The sequence below is a fragment of the Metopolophium dirhodum genome, chromosome 1 (assembly GCF_019925205.1).
Source record: "Metopolophium dirhodum isolate CAU chromosome 1, ASM1992520v1, whole genome shotgun sequence".
In the NCBI taxonomy this organism is placed as follows: Eukaryota; Metazoa; Arthropoda; class Insecta; order Hemiptera; family Aphididae; genus Metopolophium; species Metopolophium dirhodum.
Genome location: NC_083560.1, coordinates 70,395,984 through 70,415,992, shown reverse-complemented (window position 1 = coordinate 70,415,992; position 20,009 = coordinate 70,395,984). Strand labels below are relative to the sequence as shown.

The 20,009-nt window shown below is 35.0% G+C and overlaps 1 protein-coding gene across 1 annotated transcript; it reads left to right on the top strand.

The window, feature by feature from the left end:
• The first annotated feature begins 5,396 nt into the window (after positions 1-5,396).
• Positions 5,397-13,471, top strand: LOC132934357 (uncharacterized). The gene is made up of 4 exons (XM_061000664.1): positions 5,397-6,157; positions 7,252-7,534; positions 8,551-8,961; positions 12,854-13,471. Exons 1-4 carry the CDS (start codon positions 5,397-5,399, stop codon positions 13,469-13,471), a joined length of 2,073 nt encoding a protein of 690 aa, XP_060856647.1.
• The last annotated feature ends 6,538 nt before the right edge of the window (positions 13,472-20,009 follow it).

The following is a 20,009-nucleotide window of genomic DNA, read 5'->3' as shown; positions in this document are numbered from 1 at the left end:
ATGTATACATAATAATATACTGGAAAAGCCTAAAGGGGCTAAGCGACGTGCTGTATTACGATATAAACGACACTTTAAGCTTTTTAACGCACACATACCTACGCTGTACTGTTTTCTGACAAATTAAAAATAAGATTTTTAATTTTTAATTTTTGATGTAAGCGAAATTCACTACCTATTTACAGAAATTCCCAAAAAAATGTCTAAGCGTCATTTTTGTGGTGCATGAGACTCGTAAAAATTGTGCAAACTAAACAATAAACTCAATATGGCACTCGGCCTTGGCTACTGTAGTTGCTTGTCACATTATATAATTTTGATGCAGATAGATGACACGATTATAACTTTGTCATTTCATTTACTTCAGCTTTTTGTAGATATTTTCTGAATGAACAAATCCATTAACAATAGTACTAGTACTAGCAATAGCCACTATTTGTAATTCCACGTGACAAATATAAATTGAAAGATTTATCGTCGTTTGAAGTTTTTGCAATACATTTATTTTTTTGTTTTATTTGACGCGCACTTCCAACGTACAAGTGAAAATGTGAAATGGACTTGTGTGGTAAATGGCAGTATCTTTTGTTCGGTTTTGCACGCACGTATAGAGGGCCATGGTCGGTGGCAGTCACGACGACGGTGAGTCAATGGCATCCATGACGGTGTGTAGCGGATGAGTCGGGAAAAAGGAAAAATATTGCCTTGCGAATATACCCGGCAAGTCGGCAAGAGAAAAAAGGAATATAATAATGATCACAGAGTCGTAACACACACACATACACATATATATTATATTTATATAGTTTCTGCAACGTTCCGCCAACCGACGCGCCTCACCCCTCCACGTTTTTTTCCCCGCTAGTCGTGTCGTCGGAGTGGGTTCCTTTTTACTTTAATTTTTTGTTTATATCAGAGGCAAATTCTCGGGGGACTCGGTGGCACCGCCACCGACCGACAAGTTCTGCCTCAACGCTTCGATTAATAAGCGAAATTGCAAGCGCGCCCCAAAACCGAACACCCGACAAGCGTCGGGTAGTATCCCATCCGCACACCACCGACAACGAACTCTTCGAGGGCTTGTGACATATGTGATAGGTGTGTGTGTGTGTGTGTGTGTGTGTGTGTGTGTGTGTGTGTGTGTTATATACGATGTATAAATATATGATACTGTCTACATATATATAATATGTATATACATTAAGTATTCATTTTCATGTACAGACTTTATCAACTTGATTATGCATTTGTGAATATATCACACGTTCGATATAAATAGACAATATAGTATCCAACATTTCTACGAGAAATCAAGATAAACTTACAGCAAATATTTTTAAATGTAAGGGTAAAAACTAAAAAGTGTTAGTGATCCTCCCAAATAATATTTATAGCACAGCGTATAATATTATCCCAATTTAACGTTTTATTAGCATGTTATGGATAGCTATTAATATTTTTATAATAATAAAATATAATAGTTAGGGAAAAGGTGTCCAAAGCGGCCACCCTAAGGTTCAACAGAGTGTCATACTTTAGGATTTAATTTTTTTTTTTATGAAACCTTCAAGATTGTCTAATTAAATTTGTCAGGAATCATAATATCATAATATCCAATCAGAAATTATTTTAAAAAAATAAATAAAAAGTTATTTTCATTTTTTTTAAAATTACAAAATTGTCCACTTTGACCACCAGCTTAAAATTTTTATTATTATTTATTAATAAATTAATCAAACTTGATATTTTTTTGGTGAGTAACAAAGCTATTTTATAAAATAAACATATCAACTTAATAAGCTTTTGAAAACAAATAAATAAACCACCATAGTGACCACCGTGGTCACCATGGTCACTATAGTAACCACTTTGCCCTTTTAATAATGTTGAATTTACTATTTGAAAAAATATTAATCCTATTAACTAATTAAACTTAAGCTAATTCTATAATTATATACAAAAACTTATGTAGATTTCAAAAAAAAATAATTTGGGTATATTAATTACTATGTTTATAAAATATAATTATTTATTCAGAGCACTTCCCTTACATCAACAGCATCCAAAATAGATTTTTTTTTTTTAAACGGAAACGGTAAATGTTTTTATCAACAGTGGTTTATCAGTTGATAAATATGACAACAACGAACCAATCCACGTGATGAAACCAACTGTTTATTTATTTACGACAGAATAATAAGACATAACCACTTTACCCGCTATGGCCACTTTGTACACGTTTCAAATTGTGTTTGAATTGTGTTTGTAAAAAAGTTAAATCCTTCGAGATTACCTTAAACCCGCTCTGCTGAACAGTAGGTACCGAGTGTACCACGTCACTGTATGGATCACTGTTTATTGTAATGGATATGTTACATTTTAATTAAATGAAACACCGGTCTTAGACACTCCAACATGTTGGTAACCACAGTTACCAAACAATAACTTTAATAATAATATTAACATTTAAAAAAATGTTCGTCTTTTTTCCTGGTTATTTAAAAAAGCACCTCTAAACTTGATCCAATTATTACTGCCAGAAACATCCCTTGAACTGGAACATGTTTTTTATAAAAAGTCTAGAAAGTGTCACCAGACAAAAATAAAAATAAAAATAAAATACACCACCACTGTAAAACCAATACATTTGTCACTCCGCTCAGAATCTAAAACTGCGATTTGTGTCATTTATTTTCAAAAGAGTTTTGCAAACCGTCACGTTATCACCACATAACACATAATACCCACACCAGTATATATTTGGTACGGTTTTATCTTTTATCCCACCATCTTAGATTTTCTTCATATCGATCATTGCGACTGTATATAATATTATTGTTGTGTGCCATTCGAACAGCAACCGCACACGATTGTTTTTAGGATTTGCGTTGATAAATTAGTATATTAAGTCAGTTTAATATTTTAAACAGACGAATAAAAACTGTAATATCTATCCATTCTAATTATATTCATCTATATTAATAAAAGGCAATGTTCGCGTGTACGTATATTTATAAGCGATCCATAGTCAAGTCCATGGAACGTCTCATGGATCGGAAATTTGGCGCATAGGTAACACATCCTAAATAGTCAGTATTGTGCATTATATAGATAAGTTATCTAAATAAAATAATCACACAGTATATCTTTTCTCTTTATCTAGATAAATAAAATTGTTATCTGATAATCTGCAGATAATTAGATAATATTTTTTTTATTAATTTCACTTGATTTTTTCCGTTTTTCTATAACTTTTAATACTTATCTGAAATTTAAAACAACGCGCTATAATATGCTACAATGAGTTCATTATGCATCATCTGAACTGTGTAATAATTTTGAATGTTGATTATTATGTTTTTTTGCGATAAATAAATTGTTGTCAAAAAAGTCATAATTTCATTAAATTATTGTGTTAAAAATATGTACTTACATAATTAACATTTAACGGAGTTTAAGATAGGGTAAATATACTGGGATTATTGAATTCGTTACGATCACTGGCGGGCAGGACCAGTTAATAAATATATCTACTGTAAAAAAATTAAAATCTTAAACATAAAACGGATTACCTTTATAGTTATGCAAATCCAAATATTTTGACAGATTTTTCTAAAATTGTTGTCAATAAATTCAGAAATAAAATAGTTATTATGGTTGGATATAACTTTAGACCTGTAATAATTTATATTTGGCAAAAACCACTCACCTGTGTTAAAAATCAGTGCAGCTTACATTTAATGAAGCTTAAGAAAGGTAAAATGCACGGGAATTTAATAATTTTTCACGGGAACTACCATGGAGGATCCTGGTATTAAAAAAAAAAACGTATAAACACAAGTTAGTATTTTTTTTTTAGTACTTAAGGAGTGCCCTGTGGCGACTCAAACTTCTGTTTTTTTTTCAAATAAGACTCCCTATCAAATGTAATTTATTTGCCAATTTATCTAAAATTTTTGAAGTATCAAAATAAAAATTCAAACAAGTGGTTTTTGAGTTATTTAACTTTGTGTACTAAGAATAATAGGACCATTATCATGGGTTTGGAAAATAGGCTATGGTGATTTAAAAATGTTGATGATTAATATTAATTTATATACATTATTATTAATTTATAAAAAATATGGTGTAAGTATATATATTATAAGTATAAGCTTATGATTGGGTACAACAAAATTTTCAAAAAAAATATCCTTTTAATAATTTAAAGTAAAAAAGGGGGGTTCTAATTTGAAAAACAGAAGTTTGTATCACTACAGAACACTCCTTAAGTGGTACGAAAAATGTAAAGACTTTGAAAGTATATTCTTTAAGTGCAATTTATTTAAAAATTCCAATAGTCGAATTTTGAATGACACCATTATTAAAGAAAAAAGGGGTGAATGTGAATCAGTTAGTGAATCAATCTGTATATGGTGTCATACGCACTATCCCTCCATCCGTTACCTAGACGAGAAGTCCCACAACTGTGCTAGCGCCCTTGGGCCGTAGCCATGTTCTTCTAATAATCATATACCATTTTCCTCCACTATCCACTTTTCCAGAAAATAAAAATAAATATTAATCCTGTACAAGGATCCTGTGAAATTATTATAAGAACTATATTATCTCTTTGTTAAATTATGTTCAATGCACATAAAATAACTGGTAAAAGGGCTAAACAGACTAATAAATTGCTATAATAACCTAATATTTTGAAGAAATGGAGATAATTTTTTTGCAAAAAAGTGTTTGAAGGAAAATGGAAACTAACCTCTTTTGTGGAGGAAAATGTTACCTATCTCATTTTTGGAGGAAAATACACCCATTCCGCTCTTGTGATTATTTCCATGAAAATGTTGTTTTCGTATATTATGTGGGTATAGCTTGACCTCTATTTAGCATAATATGGTACATAGATAGGTTATCCTGGATTCAGAAAGCCAATTAATATTATTATTATAATATGTACTTAAAACAAATTTTTAATAAAATCCTCGATGTACAATATAATAATTCATATCGTTTCTAGCAGTATGGATGATCGGCCACGTCTAGTCTTTAATTATCAAACTATCCAACAGGTAGAGTACCTATTACAACAATGTGGTGTAGTCTTTATAGAAAGTTTATATTATTTTATTCTGCCGTTTCCACAACAACGGTTTATTGTTATACGACACTCTAGTATTGTAATATTCGACTTTTTCCACCCCGGCACGCAACCGTCGCATCGAAAAGCACACGAAATATAATAATAATATACACCAAACAACGGAACGTTCCGGCCGTTAGCGATAAAGACGCACGCCGTGCTAGCCACACGTACAGACGGTCCCGTCTTAGGTTTCTGTGTCGTTATCGAAAAACACAAAGTGAGTATGACGTAGTCGTTACCACCGACGTGGTAACGCCCGATGGCCGATTACGGGCGGCTCAAGTGGGCCGACGACAAGCGGTGGACGAACGTCCGTAAGCGTGGCACATACAAAGCGTTGGCGGAAGCCAGCAACCGAACCAACGATGCTCAGTGGCTGGCGGACGATGAGGCGACGGCCGAGCGGCTGGCCGACGCAAAGCTGTCCACGGCCGCGCTGTACCAAGCGCTCGGCGCCCGGGACGACGTGGTGGGCCACCTGCTGCCGGACTCGCCACTCACGGGGCGGGCCGCGTACTGCCGGATGGAGTCGGCCGTGGCGGCCGAGCGGTCGCTACGGGAAAAGTTGGTGCGCGGCCGGCACCAGTTGGACGAGTGCCGGCATCGGGTGGCCATTAAGACGGCGCGCCTGGCCCAATTGAAGGCCAGTGTCGACGCGGCCAGGGACTCGGTGCCGACCAAGCCACCACGGCGGCCACCGGTGTTGGAGTCCCCGCTAATACTGGACAAGAAAGTGGACGCGCTCAAGCTGGGCAACCTGAAGGCGGCAAAGGCCCGCGACATCATCGCCAAAAACACGACCATGAGGGACGTGCTCAACGAACAGTTGGCGTCTGACGTCCGCCAGCAGGCCACAGCCGTGGTCGAGCTGCTTGCATACGGTACGGCCGCAAAGCAGGAGGCGGTCACGTACAACCAAGAATATTGCAGGGTGGCGGGTGAGCACGAGAATTCCGTTCGACGGAATAACGCGATGAGACGCTTGCTCGATACGAGAATATCGGTACTGGAATCGAACAGGTGCCGTTGTCGATTTCGTTAACGTTCTTGTTTTTGGCACCGAGTAAGCAAGATTTTCAAGAAGAAACAATTCGATACGTATCGAAACAATGTAAATACGTACCGACTTGTATCGAATTAAGATTCCAATATGGGTCGGTAACATACCCGGTAATCAGGTTCTACACATGTAACATCTTCAACGCTCAATATTGAACTGATGCGTGTCGACACTCTCCAATTTCTTTCTTGAAAATCTTGAATTTATTTGGTAGATAGATCATAACAATACAAAATATCATGGTGCAAATGCACAGTGCCAGACCTATGTAGGTGATAACGATAAGCATTGAATATTTTATAAATAGGTAGGTACTATATAATTAATATTCTGGTGGTTTTTATAATAATAGTAGTAGGGTAGGAATAATAACTAATAATACGATTCAAATCAGTCTGTCAAATCGTTTTACAACGATTTTTTTAAAACTTGATTATAAGAGGACAACCAACCGAAGTTTGTAGTAAAGTTAATTTTTTTAAATTATTTTATCGTTTAAGCTTACTCTACATTTTTAAGAGTAAATTTTTAGAAAAAAAAAGATTGAGTGGTATTGTTTTTATGCCGATGAACTCTAACTTTCGTATTATTTATTAACTGTTCTTAATGATCAATGCGTTACAAGGTACCATCTCATAATATTAACGAGTTGAGTGAGATCGTCTGAGGATGAATTAATAATTTAATAATATATTACTATCACTATACACTGATGCGATTTAATCACCATTGACACGACATACTTTTTTCGAATGTAATATTATTTATCTGGGAGATGATTCCCAATCATTAAAAATATCTCTAGGTCACTTACGCTTAAGCCGACGTATATGATTTACACCTTATTCGGCTCATTATATTATTTATATAAAACTGTGCGTGCCATAATGAACTATTATTATTGCGGTGATCGGCAAATACACCGCAATATGAAAGTTGAAAGTTTTCACTTTCAATCGAAAATATGCAAGTTTAGACTTTAAGATAAAACTTAATAAGATAATTTAATTTAAATAAACTTAGTAAATATTAAAATCCGAAAATTGTATAAAAGGAGAAAGATACTGATCAATCAGATACAAAATGATTCTGACGAGGACATAGAATTTGATACTGAGCATACTATGCCATCGATTGTATCTGATATGGAAACTTCAAACGAACAAGGTGAACAAAATATGATGTTTTTGAAGGATTGGATCGACACCGGACAGATGGAGAAACAAATTTTTTCTGTGAAAGAAAATGAGGAGCTGTCTAATTCTTCCGATGTGATAAATCCAACCGCCAGCTTTACTTCGAGCACCACGGATAGCTATATATTTCCCGAAGAAAAGGTACGTAACTAATAGTAATACTTATAGTAACTAGCTATATAGGTACAACATGTTATAATACCTCATAACCTACAATACACTTGCTATGTCAACTATAATATAAAAATACTGAAATAAATATTTGATACCTACCGGTTAGGTTAGGAGAATTATTACTATGCGTATTATAAAAAAAAATAATGAAATTAATTTTATCAAAAACAAATGTACAGTCTGTTTTACATATTTTTAGTCATACGTTCTTTTTCAAGAATGTTTATTTGTGTTTTTATAAACATTTATTTTTATTAACACCAATCATATTTTAAAAAGTATTTAAGGTTTGTATATAAAAAACAACTAATTATGTTGAATATTCAGAATTTTACATGTACTCATTTCAGAACTTTATAGTGTTGATTTTTTTACGATACTATAACTGTATCCTTTCGATTGAACAAACAATGAATAAATTATGTAAATCCTGAAAACTAATTACACTTGTTGATTGTACTTGAAAAATACCCCATCAAATTAAGTTCAGTAGACCGAAAGCAGATCCTAATTATAACGAAAAATTAAATAACACCATACATTTGCAATAACACTTCATTTGAAGTGATAACTCACTATTTAGTATTTAGTATTTACTATTTATATTCTATGATGTATAATAATACTCGTTAAAAATATATTATATAATATACCCTTTACCTATACGCAAATATAATAAGTAACTATTACATCAGATTATACTGTAGGTTTAAAAAAGGTTAATGCGCTTAATAATATTAATCATCTTGATATTTGAATTATAACTATATTAAAAGTTTTCAAATATTGTAACAAGTGTCACAAATAACATTTTGTTATTATTTTGTCTTCTCGTTGTATATTTTGTCCGTTTATCTCTATAACGGTAGGTATACATGGTTATGTATAATATGAGTATTCAAAAATTTAAAATTAACTCAAAAATTATGTACCTAACCTAACCTGCAAAAATAATATAGACCAAGTGATCCTGTCGTTCTCAGGTCAACCTATATAAGTTCAGAAAAGGTGAAACGAGCAAAGCAATGGAAGCTGTGGAATACGTATGTGAGACGTTAAACTTCTCAGACATAACAGAAGTACTGCATTATTTTACGTCAGTAAAAAATGTGGAGATGCGTATAAAAAAAATGATAAGCACGCGAAAACATATACTGGGGGTCGTTCAAAAGGACTTAGAATCTGCGATCGAAGTGAAAATGGATAGTTTGAATCGTTTACCAGAAGCGATTTTGAAGTTAGATGCCAACATTGAGTACGTCCAGCGTGAGGGTTTAGACGTCCAGAAAAAACAATTTGATGATGTCAATAGACATATCACAGGATACGGTGTACTGTTCAATGAACTTTGGTTCCAGTTGGATAATTTAGTGGGAAAACTCGAACGATGTCACGTAAGAATACGCATTGCGAACAATTCTCATTAAAGTGTGCTATCGGGGTTTTGTCTTAAAAAATTGCATGCAATGTAAAAAATATGTTGGTTTATGCACAACTGTAGCGCAATAATTAGGCGAATTGCATCGATACATTATTGCAGTTTATGGATATTATATTGGTAAGTATAGAGTATAGTATGGGATTTAAACCATTTAAAGCGTACAAATTATGTAGGAGTATAATATTCATGGACCAATTATTGCGCCTATAACGAATTATTTTTGTTTTAGGATCAGTGTTGAGCTTCTTATATTTACAGTATAAAATATAAACCAATTGCGCTTTTAGTTTTACCTTCAGATAAAAAAATTTTTTTTTTCTAATCTAATTTATTCCATAAATAATAAATTATTATACATTATATAAAATATAAATAATATCTAATAAAATAATTGAAAATTAAATTCATATACTATATTGAGTACTGAGTTACGGGTTAAATATTTTTTGTGTTAAAAAAATATATATATTCTTGCATTTAAAATATTAATATCTTATTTTAAGCCAATATTCTTTAACAGCATCTAGCCTTTTATGAAACGTCTTTATAACTAACATAAACGCGTAAGTATGAATTGAAAAAAGCGAAATCAAGCTTTCATTTTCACAAGCTATTTATCGTGGTCCTAATCGGTTCGTCACTCTGCGCAATACTTTTTAGTAATGATAACATTATAATTCATAAATAATATGTAACATAATGATGATGATACTATTAGATACTTATATAATATTAATACGTAGAATAGAATAAATTGTTTATTGTAAACTTGTAAAGACTTGACTAAAATTGTACCACCTAACTGCATATAACAAATACTATTATAGGTACTTAATAATATGAATATTTTTATATATTTTAAATTCAAATGATCAACGGCCATTATTCAGCGCAAATGGTTTATCAACCATGAAAATGAGCGCAGTAAATTGGTACATAAAAAGGCCATTCTGAGCGCAATATTAGTCAACTCCCATTTGTATACACCAACGTCACCAACTGTAAATGTATTGAAATAGTCATTATCATAATTATTATCATTATTTTTTTGTCAACCCCTTTAGTTTTGATATATTCTGAATATTATTATTTATGCTCCGGTGAACGATATTCGAAAATCGATTGTGCTGTCGTCATCATCGTCATTGTTTTTGTCCGCAAAACGTAAATAACCATCGGTGCATATAGGTAGGTATTGTACACCTACCTATACGTTGTAGGCGTTTCCGATTTTCTTCAGACCTTCCTCCTATATTTTTTTTATTTCATAATATTATATTGTAATGGCGTTTATATCGATCATGACTCTTCGACGAAATTATAATGTCCCGCAGTCCAATCGATTGTTTTTATTTTTTACTCCGCGAATATCGGGTCGGATATCAGAAGTAAGCTGCAAGTATGCCTATTATACGCGTGCCGCAGTTATGACTTATTACAATATGTGTGACCTACCTATTGCAATTATAATATACCGCTGTATCGGCGGCGGCTGTGGTTAGGTGGTTGGGTAAGGGGGAGGTAGGTGGTACCCAACCTACGTAATCATTGTGTTCGAATTAATGTCCATCATTTCTACAATATACGAGTCGAACACGTCGAACCGTTTTCCCGTTTTGGGGCGTGCGTGCGGCGCACGGCGTTATACTTTGTTTGTTTCACATTGATCGTTTAGCATGCGTACACAACACGCGTGTCATATTGTTTAGTTATGGGCCTCGACAATAAGCCGCGCAATAATCGACCACGCCCCCCCCCCCAATTTATGCGGACGCCGCGTGCGTGCAAACAGTCCGCGGAACGAATTATTTCCCTCGGAGACACGTGCCGCGACGCCGAAACCCATCGCCGACCGCATGGCATACTATATGGTTAAAAGTCGCTGTTGCTCTATATGTTTACAGCTAATTGTTTTTTTCCGGATTTTGATTTATCCGAACAGAGTTTTATGTTTTATAACGAGCCATTAATAATAATAATAATAACAACGGATGTACGTGACTGCGGGGAACTCTATCGTCACGGGATGGGTGTGCGTGGGTGGGAGAGGGGGTTGTAGGCCGAGTGAGACGTCGGAGGACCGGATAATTTGTTTTAATCTCGTTTCCGAGTATAATTTGTTTTAATCTCGTTTCCGAGTATCATAATATTGTTATAAACACGTGTTGGTGTACCACACTAGTATACTATTAGCTGGGTATTGTTTGTGCACAATAGGTCTTACGGAAAACGTTGTTTAAGGGCGCTTTAAGTTTCCTCGCAAACCCAAACTATGAAACACGTTCGAAAACCGTTTAATGTTTGTACATATAATACACAAAAATTAGTACACTTTCATCTAATAAAACATGTCGTTTCACCGGAAGTATAGACCTAAACATGATTTGATGACTAAACAATTTTCAAAAAATGTATAAAAGTTTTTCCATCATACTATTAATTCGTCTTTCAAAATAACGTATTAATCAATTTAAAAAAAACGTCCTAATATGATGTAATTTTAGTATATTACCGTGGTATTTAGTCATAGGCCACATTAAGTTGGCAATTTAAAATGTGCCTATATAGTGTGCATCGAAAACTTTTAGTATTTTCCATGGGAGGAGACTGGTGAATGATGGTCTGCAAAAAAAATTTGGCCGAACCTGTAAATCATAAAAATATACGATGTGTCACTATTTTATGTTTCACAGAGACTTGATATTTGTTATTTATTAGGTAGATGTTATAGAGTATCATATTATTATGGTTCACATGTTATATAATATTATATAGTTTTCGATTTAAAGTTGTGACCAAATACATTACGTCGTACATTTTGTCTTTTGACTTACATCGTGACAGTAAATTGTTTTAGCCTCGAGGTGAATGATTCTCAATAGGCTGTATACATAGTAGTAAAGTATGACATTATTTTAAACGCATAAGATTACCCAAAGGACCTTTCTGGGTGAATGGGCATTCAAAATGTTTATCGTACCAGATGGGGTGACGGGAATTATGTGGAGGACTATGCCGTAACGGCCGTTATGAAATAAAAAAATCCGTATCTACCGACAAAAGTGCACATTTTGAGAAAAACAAAATCACCGTTTAATTTATCGTCTTTTATACTCGTAAACTTTGGGAACGATAAAACATGACGTTTTATTAACGTTTCAATAGCATTTTAAAGAACCGTAAATTCTAAAAAATTTAGAAATACGAAAACTGTTGTGTTCACATATTAAATGCTTCACGTTTGAAGTTATAAACATTGCCACGATACGCACAACAATCTTCAACTTTAGGACATTATGTAAAAAAAAATAATAAAATGTACCTAAAAAAAAAATATTTTATTTTAATGATTTTACATTAACTACCTATTTTATCTACTATAATATTGTATATCCTACAGTATAGGTATTGCGAATTTTCCTAAAAAAAAGCTTTTATATCAAATTATTAGTAAACCATCGAAGTTGATATTCACTGTGGGATCGTTTCGGAGGTCTTCTGGAAATTTGGACCCCTATGCAATGGTATTATCGAAGGGTTTGACATAAATATAACCCGTAGGCCATAGTGTTAAAAAGCCTATTGTCGTATACGTATACAAATCGGTCCCGGAAAATCGAGTGTAGGTGCAATATCGGAAAATAAAACAGACGATGTAGATATATAATATTATAGAATAAAAAGACGTAGGTATATATTTTTATAAACAAGACGTTTATTTTGTGACAGAGACGAGATGATTGTGGTTTTCAGATGTTTAACAAATTAACAATATATATATTATCTACCGGAGTTATATCTACTGTTGTTTTCTAATCGTTTTTAACGATGTGCCGCTGCTGCAGGTGCCAGTGGTGAGGAAATACCAACTCCACATGAAAAATCCGGCCAATAAAGACACAGAGTCGATGATGGACGCCCGTCAGATGCTAGAGGGACTGCGCCTGAAACCTTGTACCGTCCTTGACGAAGACTGTACCACGGTCCACGAACCTTCGGTGGTCAAGTCGATCGACTCTGCACCCGGATGCCGGACGGTGGACGTTTCCGGCAAAAATCCGGCCGTAGACGCTTGCCGGAAGTTGTCGGAGACACTGTACGCCAAGGTGAAGTCGTGCATGGTGCACATTGGCGGTGTCTTCGACGCAAACGACAGAAATCAGCTGATGGCCAGGGCGTGCTTCGCGTACGACCGGCAGACCCAGTTGCAATGGGACACCGTCGCCACGAAGGACCGGAAGCGCCAGGCGCGTGCTAGTTTACAGCTCCCAGTGGGGAAGGCCAAAGCCTCGGTCACTGACGCTAGGGCCACAGGCATAATGACTCGGGTGCAGGCCAAACAGCAGGCCGAAGACATCGTCCAGTGGTGCATCACGCCCAAGGACACGGACGACGCGAGGAGAACGAGAAAGCCCATATCATTCCGGCAGTCCAGGATCGTCGTGCCTGAACGAAAAAAATAAATAATATGTACGTCTATATATTTATCTGGTCGGGCCCGCTACTATTTACAGCTGTACCTATAGCAGACGAACTGCGGTCATCTCGTTACTTTCTGTAACGAAAAATAACAAACCTCTTCCGTCGGAATTACACTCACTGTGCATACATATAAATGCAATTATAAATGCATGCTGCTAGCCGGAAAAAAATGTCACCATAAACCCCCTGTTATAATATGTACCCAAATGTATTTTTATTCAACGCGATTTCCATTATAATTAAAAATATATTTTCATTCTATCGAAATGCCCATGGTAGCATTACACTTGAATTTATTACGGTCGTAACGAGCAATCGACGAGAAGAACATTTTAATTTTTAACACGTTCATCATTTATTATTACTGATCCCCAGTAATTTAAAAAATCGCCAATTGGGTTTGAAATTTCCAATTTCCAATATAATATTTTAGTATAATACTATAATATAGTATCTATTCAAAAAATGTATTATTATAAGAAGCCAGCTTTTCGTATAATTTTCCAAAATGTTCCATGTTTGTCGTCCAATAATTACACAAACTTTTTAAGAATGATTTAAATCAGGGCTTGAAACCGGTTACCGGTTTTCGGTAAAAACCGGTAATTTCCCGAAATTTTAGGAACCTATAATCGGTTACCGTTATTATAAACCTATTTGTACTCCCGGTTATCGGTTATCGGTTATCGTGACAATTTTTCAACTAACATAAAACGTTATAATAACGTAATATGTTTTAACTGGTTAAGAACCAATTACCGGTATTTATAAATATTGACTACCGTTACGTATGAACTATAATAATATTATGTTTAATATATTTTAGCTACATAAATGATTATACGCTCGTAGCTTCTAATGGTTTAATAAATAATAACTTCTTAAAACTATTCTTAAATCATACTATTATATCTTCGCTTTTTTTCTCTAGTCTAAATTCTTGTAATAATAATTAAAATAATGGGAATTCTACATTTCTATTTCCTACCTACCTATAACCTATAAAATAAAATATCGTTAGTTGGTAATGAGTAATGACGGTACTCGATAGTCGATAGTCGATAGTCCCGGTCTCCCTTATCGTATATTGTACTGGGAAATCTAAAAATAGATTGATTCCTATAACAACGCGAATATTGTAATAAGTATACGGATACGAAGGTGTAGTACAATTTTTTTTTAGAAACCCGGTATTCAATCTGTTACCGGTAAACGACATTTTTTGAAAGTGGTTATCACTTAACGGTAACCTGTAATTTTGAATCTAGTACTGGTAATTGGTTACCGCTAACAACAGGACCCGTATAAAACCGGTAACCGGTATCAAAAAAATGTTCGGCTAATTAATAACGGTTTCAAGCCCTGATTTAAATAAGGGATAAAATACGTTGCAAGGTTCTATTACTGAATGGTTTGTTGTATATGCTATTATTGTTCTTATCAGTAACCCGGCTTATCCCGATGGTAGGTAATACCCCCCTCAAATTGACTGTATTAAATTGATGGTGATTAATTAACATTTTATTTTTATTATTAATTATGTATTATAATATATTCGTATTTGTCCCCCTCTTTTGAAAAATGCAGGATACTGTTGTGCCATAAAGCATAGATTTTTAATGTTTTTTTTAGTTGTATTAATAATAATAATAATACAAAATTATACCTAAATCTCTTTAAATTATATATCTGCACTTATCGTTGTTATCTAAATAACATTGTGATAATAAATATTGTTGCTACATTTTATCAATATGTAGGTCAGGTGAAATACAAACTAGCTAAAGATATTATAATAATTCGGGTGAAAAAAAAATGTCAAGTATTACCATTTATCAATAATATCTAATAACATTTTAACAAGTTAGGTATATAATAATATGAATAAAAATGAAATAATACTCATTTCGCTGAGTCAAAATGTGTATTATAAAAACGTAAATAATTGAGAAAAACTACAAAAGTCGAAAATATGTTATTATACTTCACTATAATAATATATACTTATCGATTATTAAAATCACCTACCTACATAATAATATTATCCCATATTATACAATATATAACACGACCTGCAGGTAAAGTAGGGCGTGCCACTCATCGCTTATATTATATGCAGTTGACATCGGAATCGAGTTATGTATCGCTTTATAATGATCCTAAATAATATGCTGATTCATGTGAGAAATGTTTGTATAGGTACTACGTATATAATATGACAACCATTGGATTTAATAGAGTATCCCCGGGGTGCGTATTCAAGTATCAAAAGTGTCACACAACAATATACCATTGTGACGAGACGAATCCTTTGAAACGAACGCTGCGACCGCGAATTTCTTAAAAGTAAAAAAAAAATCACAATCAAAGACCTATGCCGATTGTAGGTATATTGTGTTTACATAAATATTGAATTATATTTTATACTATTCCTTTATTTTTTTAAGAACGTGTCTTAGCAATTTACATTTTACGATTTATGTGCAAAGTAATAAATAGGTACACCTAATAATATTATGATATAAAATGTATAATATAATGTAAAACATGATTTACGTCAAACCAATATATATATTTATGACGATTATTGTACTATTTATTTTTTTAAAAGAATAAAAGTAAACTGTTACCCCACCGTCCGTGATGCGTATAATATATAAAATACGCAGTTGAACAATTTTCTTGTCTCAATTTCTATAACGATTCATTTTAAAATGCAAATTTTTCTTCAAATTGTATACGTCGTCAAAGTTTTACGGTAAAATGATACGATTTTGATTCGTATATATTATTATAATTACGTCACGACGAACACGCGGTACGTGGAATCAGCTAGAATGTGATTTATTCAAATATTCAAGAGTATTTTTTTTTTAACTTTGAAAATGTTACACCCGCATAATAACAGTCGGTGAATATTATAATTATTAAATTATACGAAACGTAACGAACACTGCCATTTCGACACTGAAGTTTTTCACGCAGTAATAATCTTCTGATATTATTACTAAAGAGATTACGTTTCAGACGCATAATATAATTTTTCACGTCGTCGTCGCGATGCCATATTATAATTATTTTAGTCGCTGCATGACATTTTTAGCACGACTTCGTAATATTTCGGCTTTTGCCGCACGTTTTTGGGCGGAAGTTCTTCCCACGCCGACGATTAAAATATACGCTGCGGTTATTCCGATGTCGATCGGTAATTGAGTGCTTGGCGCACTTCCTATTATTTTCGGCCTCGTATACATCACAACCAGTGAAATGTTTTATTGATATTATCATAATATAATATACTTATCTGGCTAAAATTTAAACCATCCATCATGATACTGTTTAAAACCTTAGATGGAAATTATCTAAAATTGTACGTTTAAAATATTTACATAAATCATCCGTACAAATTGTCCGTGTTTAATTTTTGAGAGAACATTACATAGTTGAACGTATTCTATGTTCTTACTTATTTCACTAATCGCGTGTATCTCTATAGTGTATTCGCTTTTCTTGACTTTATCCATTTATATGTACCTACTACCTACCTTACACGAATGTCATATGCCCAATTTCCACGTTTATGTTTTGTACACGCATTAGGATAATTTTCCCAGCTTGAGTTCAAACGGTGAACTGTCTGCTCGCATATACTTAGAAACTCAGGGGGGGGGGTATCACCTATTTATTATTTGTTACTATCATCGTGACATCATAACATGGGAGGTATAAAGAAGTATTTAGAAAGGGGGCTAAGCCCTTAAGTCCCTCCCCAAATTGCGCTTATGCGTATCATTGATATCAGAAATTAAAATGTACACAGACGTGTCAGTAAACATTATTTACTTATGTAATTATGACAAATTTACCAATGTTTTTATGTTGTATGGAACAATTGCATTAATTTCGATTACGTTTGTAAATTTAAGGACACTCACAGTTGAAATGTATACATACAAAATGTATATAGTAGTTGTGATAAATTTACTAACATTTTATACATTTTATACATAAAATTAATTTATTTTGAAAACCTCTGTATATTTACACAACACTTTCAGTTGAAATTTACATAGAAAAGTGTGTGAACGTTGTTTACCTAAATATTTGTGACAAATTTACCAACTTTTACATGCAAAATTAATTAGTATTACATATTCTGTGTACATATACATTGCGTCGTTAATTGAAATTTAATAATATTTTTTACAGTGTAGGAATCTCACTGGTAGTACTTTGAGTTCTCTAGAGTTCGAAAAAGTGTGGACCATATCGATTCCTGTGTTTTAAGGCATGGTTTTATGACAAGATTTGTTTGTATTTCAATAGTGGTTTTGGAGCATTATCTACACTGACATCTCCACACTAGAACATACTGGAAAATTGATTTGAAAACGTAACGCGTTTTGTACGGTGCACATAAAAACTGTAACTAAGAATTTGATCAGTTTAAACATTTAAAAAAAACAATTGTTGTCAATCGCATAACCAGATGTTCCGTAAGAATTAAAATATAACATTAATTACAACTCGTGGACACGCAAACTGCACAGCGGTGAGATAACCACCTGCTACTGCAGCAGAAGAGCGTACCTACAACTACTGTCTTAGAACATTGATGAATGGCGCGACTAAGTCATACAATAATATCTATTATCAATATAATACGCGTCGCATACACAAAAAAGGTATATATTGTGTAATAATATTTAATATTATAATATTGTGTTTGTATTCTTGTGGTCCCCACTGCATACGGCACACCGCCGGAAACTATAGCGGTCGGGCCCGAATCGGCAGGACACATTATTATAAAATATTATACAGCGCAGTGGGCGCGGACGAGCAGAAATATGGACGGTCGCGGGTATTCCACAGCGGAAAAACGGCAGCCAAACGGTTTTTATACCGTCGGCGGGCAACGAGCAGGCGGAGGGGTGGGTTGGTGGGTGGCTGATGCGCGGAGGAGGCCCGTCGCGCGCGTATTGCGATGCATTATACATTACGCGTATTGAATGAGACGTGAGCGGCGCGGCGGACGTGCGAAGAAAGATTCCATTAGGGTGCGGCGGGGTTGTGTGTGGGTGTGTGGGTGTGTGTGCGTCACACTCTTCTCATCATACAGGCGGTGGCGATGCTGCGGGACACGACTTACGCAGAATATAGCATTGTCGGGTCGGTCCTCGTACCGGCGGCGGTGGGGAGGTGTACGCGAAGACGATATTTCATTTCGACCACCGACACCCCCCGACGCCCGTCCGACCGAAAAGTGATAATAATTCATATTGGTCCGGGCGCGTCCGGTCACTAGAGATCACAAAGGTGCGTGCACACACTCACACGTACACACCCACACACCCACACACATACAAATAACTCGATCCATTTCTTTTCGCGTTCCCTCCATCCCTATACTACGCGTCCGCTCGCGTACCTACTACCTACCCACACACACACGCAAATACACTTATATCATATATATGCGTTTTTTTTCCATTCCTGACAGGGCGCGTGGAGGGCAGAGCAAGGTGGCGGGTGCTGCAGTGGACTTCGATGATTTATGGAAAACACGGCAACTGTGACGGGTCGGAACTAACAGAAAATGTCTCTCCGCCCGCTACCACCACCGCCACCACCACCGCCGACGGACATCCCGAACCCCCCGGAGACGCGACGGTCGGTGTGCGCGCCGGACATACCAAACAGCTTTACCTCCACCTGTCCGACGTCGCCGGGCTCGCTGCCGTTGTGTTCCCGCTCTGACACATTAGGGAATTACATTTTTCTCCGGCGAAACTTATGTGCGCACAACACTTTTTGCACACACAGTCCCTACGCCGCCACTGCAGCCACTGGACTTATATATCCTCTTCTGTGGCGCACCCCACCGCACCCTACCGCGGGCGGTCGTTACCGGTGCCAAACGCGCGCGCGGTTTGACCTCATCATATATAGATATATATATATATAGGTACATCATTTTATATACGTATATCATATTATTATATTAGACTCACAGCCGCCGCCACTGCCACTGACCGTCTTTTATTTTTCATCGCGAATAAATGTTCTCCGGTCGTATATGTGTTGCTGTTCTAGAATATCCCCCCCCCCCCCAATCCACCCATCCACAGCAAACAGTCACCGGAGGGTGTAAGCCGGGCCAGAAAAATCGCACCAGTTACTTACAGCTTCGTCAAAGAAATAATAATATATTTTTTCAATGTTCCATTGCGAGACAAATAATTGTAGACACGCTCGCGTATTTTAAATGTGTGTGGATTTGTCTAAATCGATTGACTGCAGCTATGTATTAACATACAATGTTATTTTTTTTTTTCGAGTTTGAATTGACAAAAGAGCGGAGTTAATAGAGATTTGAATGTACTGAAATAAGCATTCTCAAAGACTTAATGACTTCCCTGTCCATTTTTTAAAATATAACTGTCACACCGTGACCTCTTCCACCCACAAAACATTCGTGAAATATTTCCTAAGCTACTTTAATGGATTTAATAAATA

What these genes read in the sequence shown, in the direction of transcription:
- LOC132934357 (XM_061000664.1), top strand. Translation starts at nt 5,397, where the DNA reads ATGGCCGATTACGGGCGGCTCAAGTGGGCCGACGACAAGCGGTGGACG. An exon ending in TCGGTACTGGAATCGAACAG is followed by an intron (nt 6,158 to 7,251) that starts GTGCCGTTGTCG and finishes ATTGTATAAAAG; the next exon opens with GAGAAAGATACTGATCAATC. An exon ending in GAAAACTCGAACGATGTCAC is followed by an intron (nt 8,962 to 12,853) that starts GTAAGAATACGC and finishes CCGCTGCTGCAG; the next exon opens with GTGCCAGTGGTGAGGAAATA.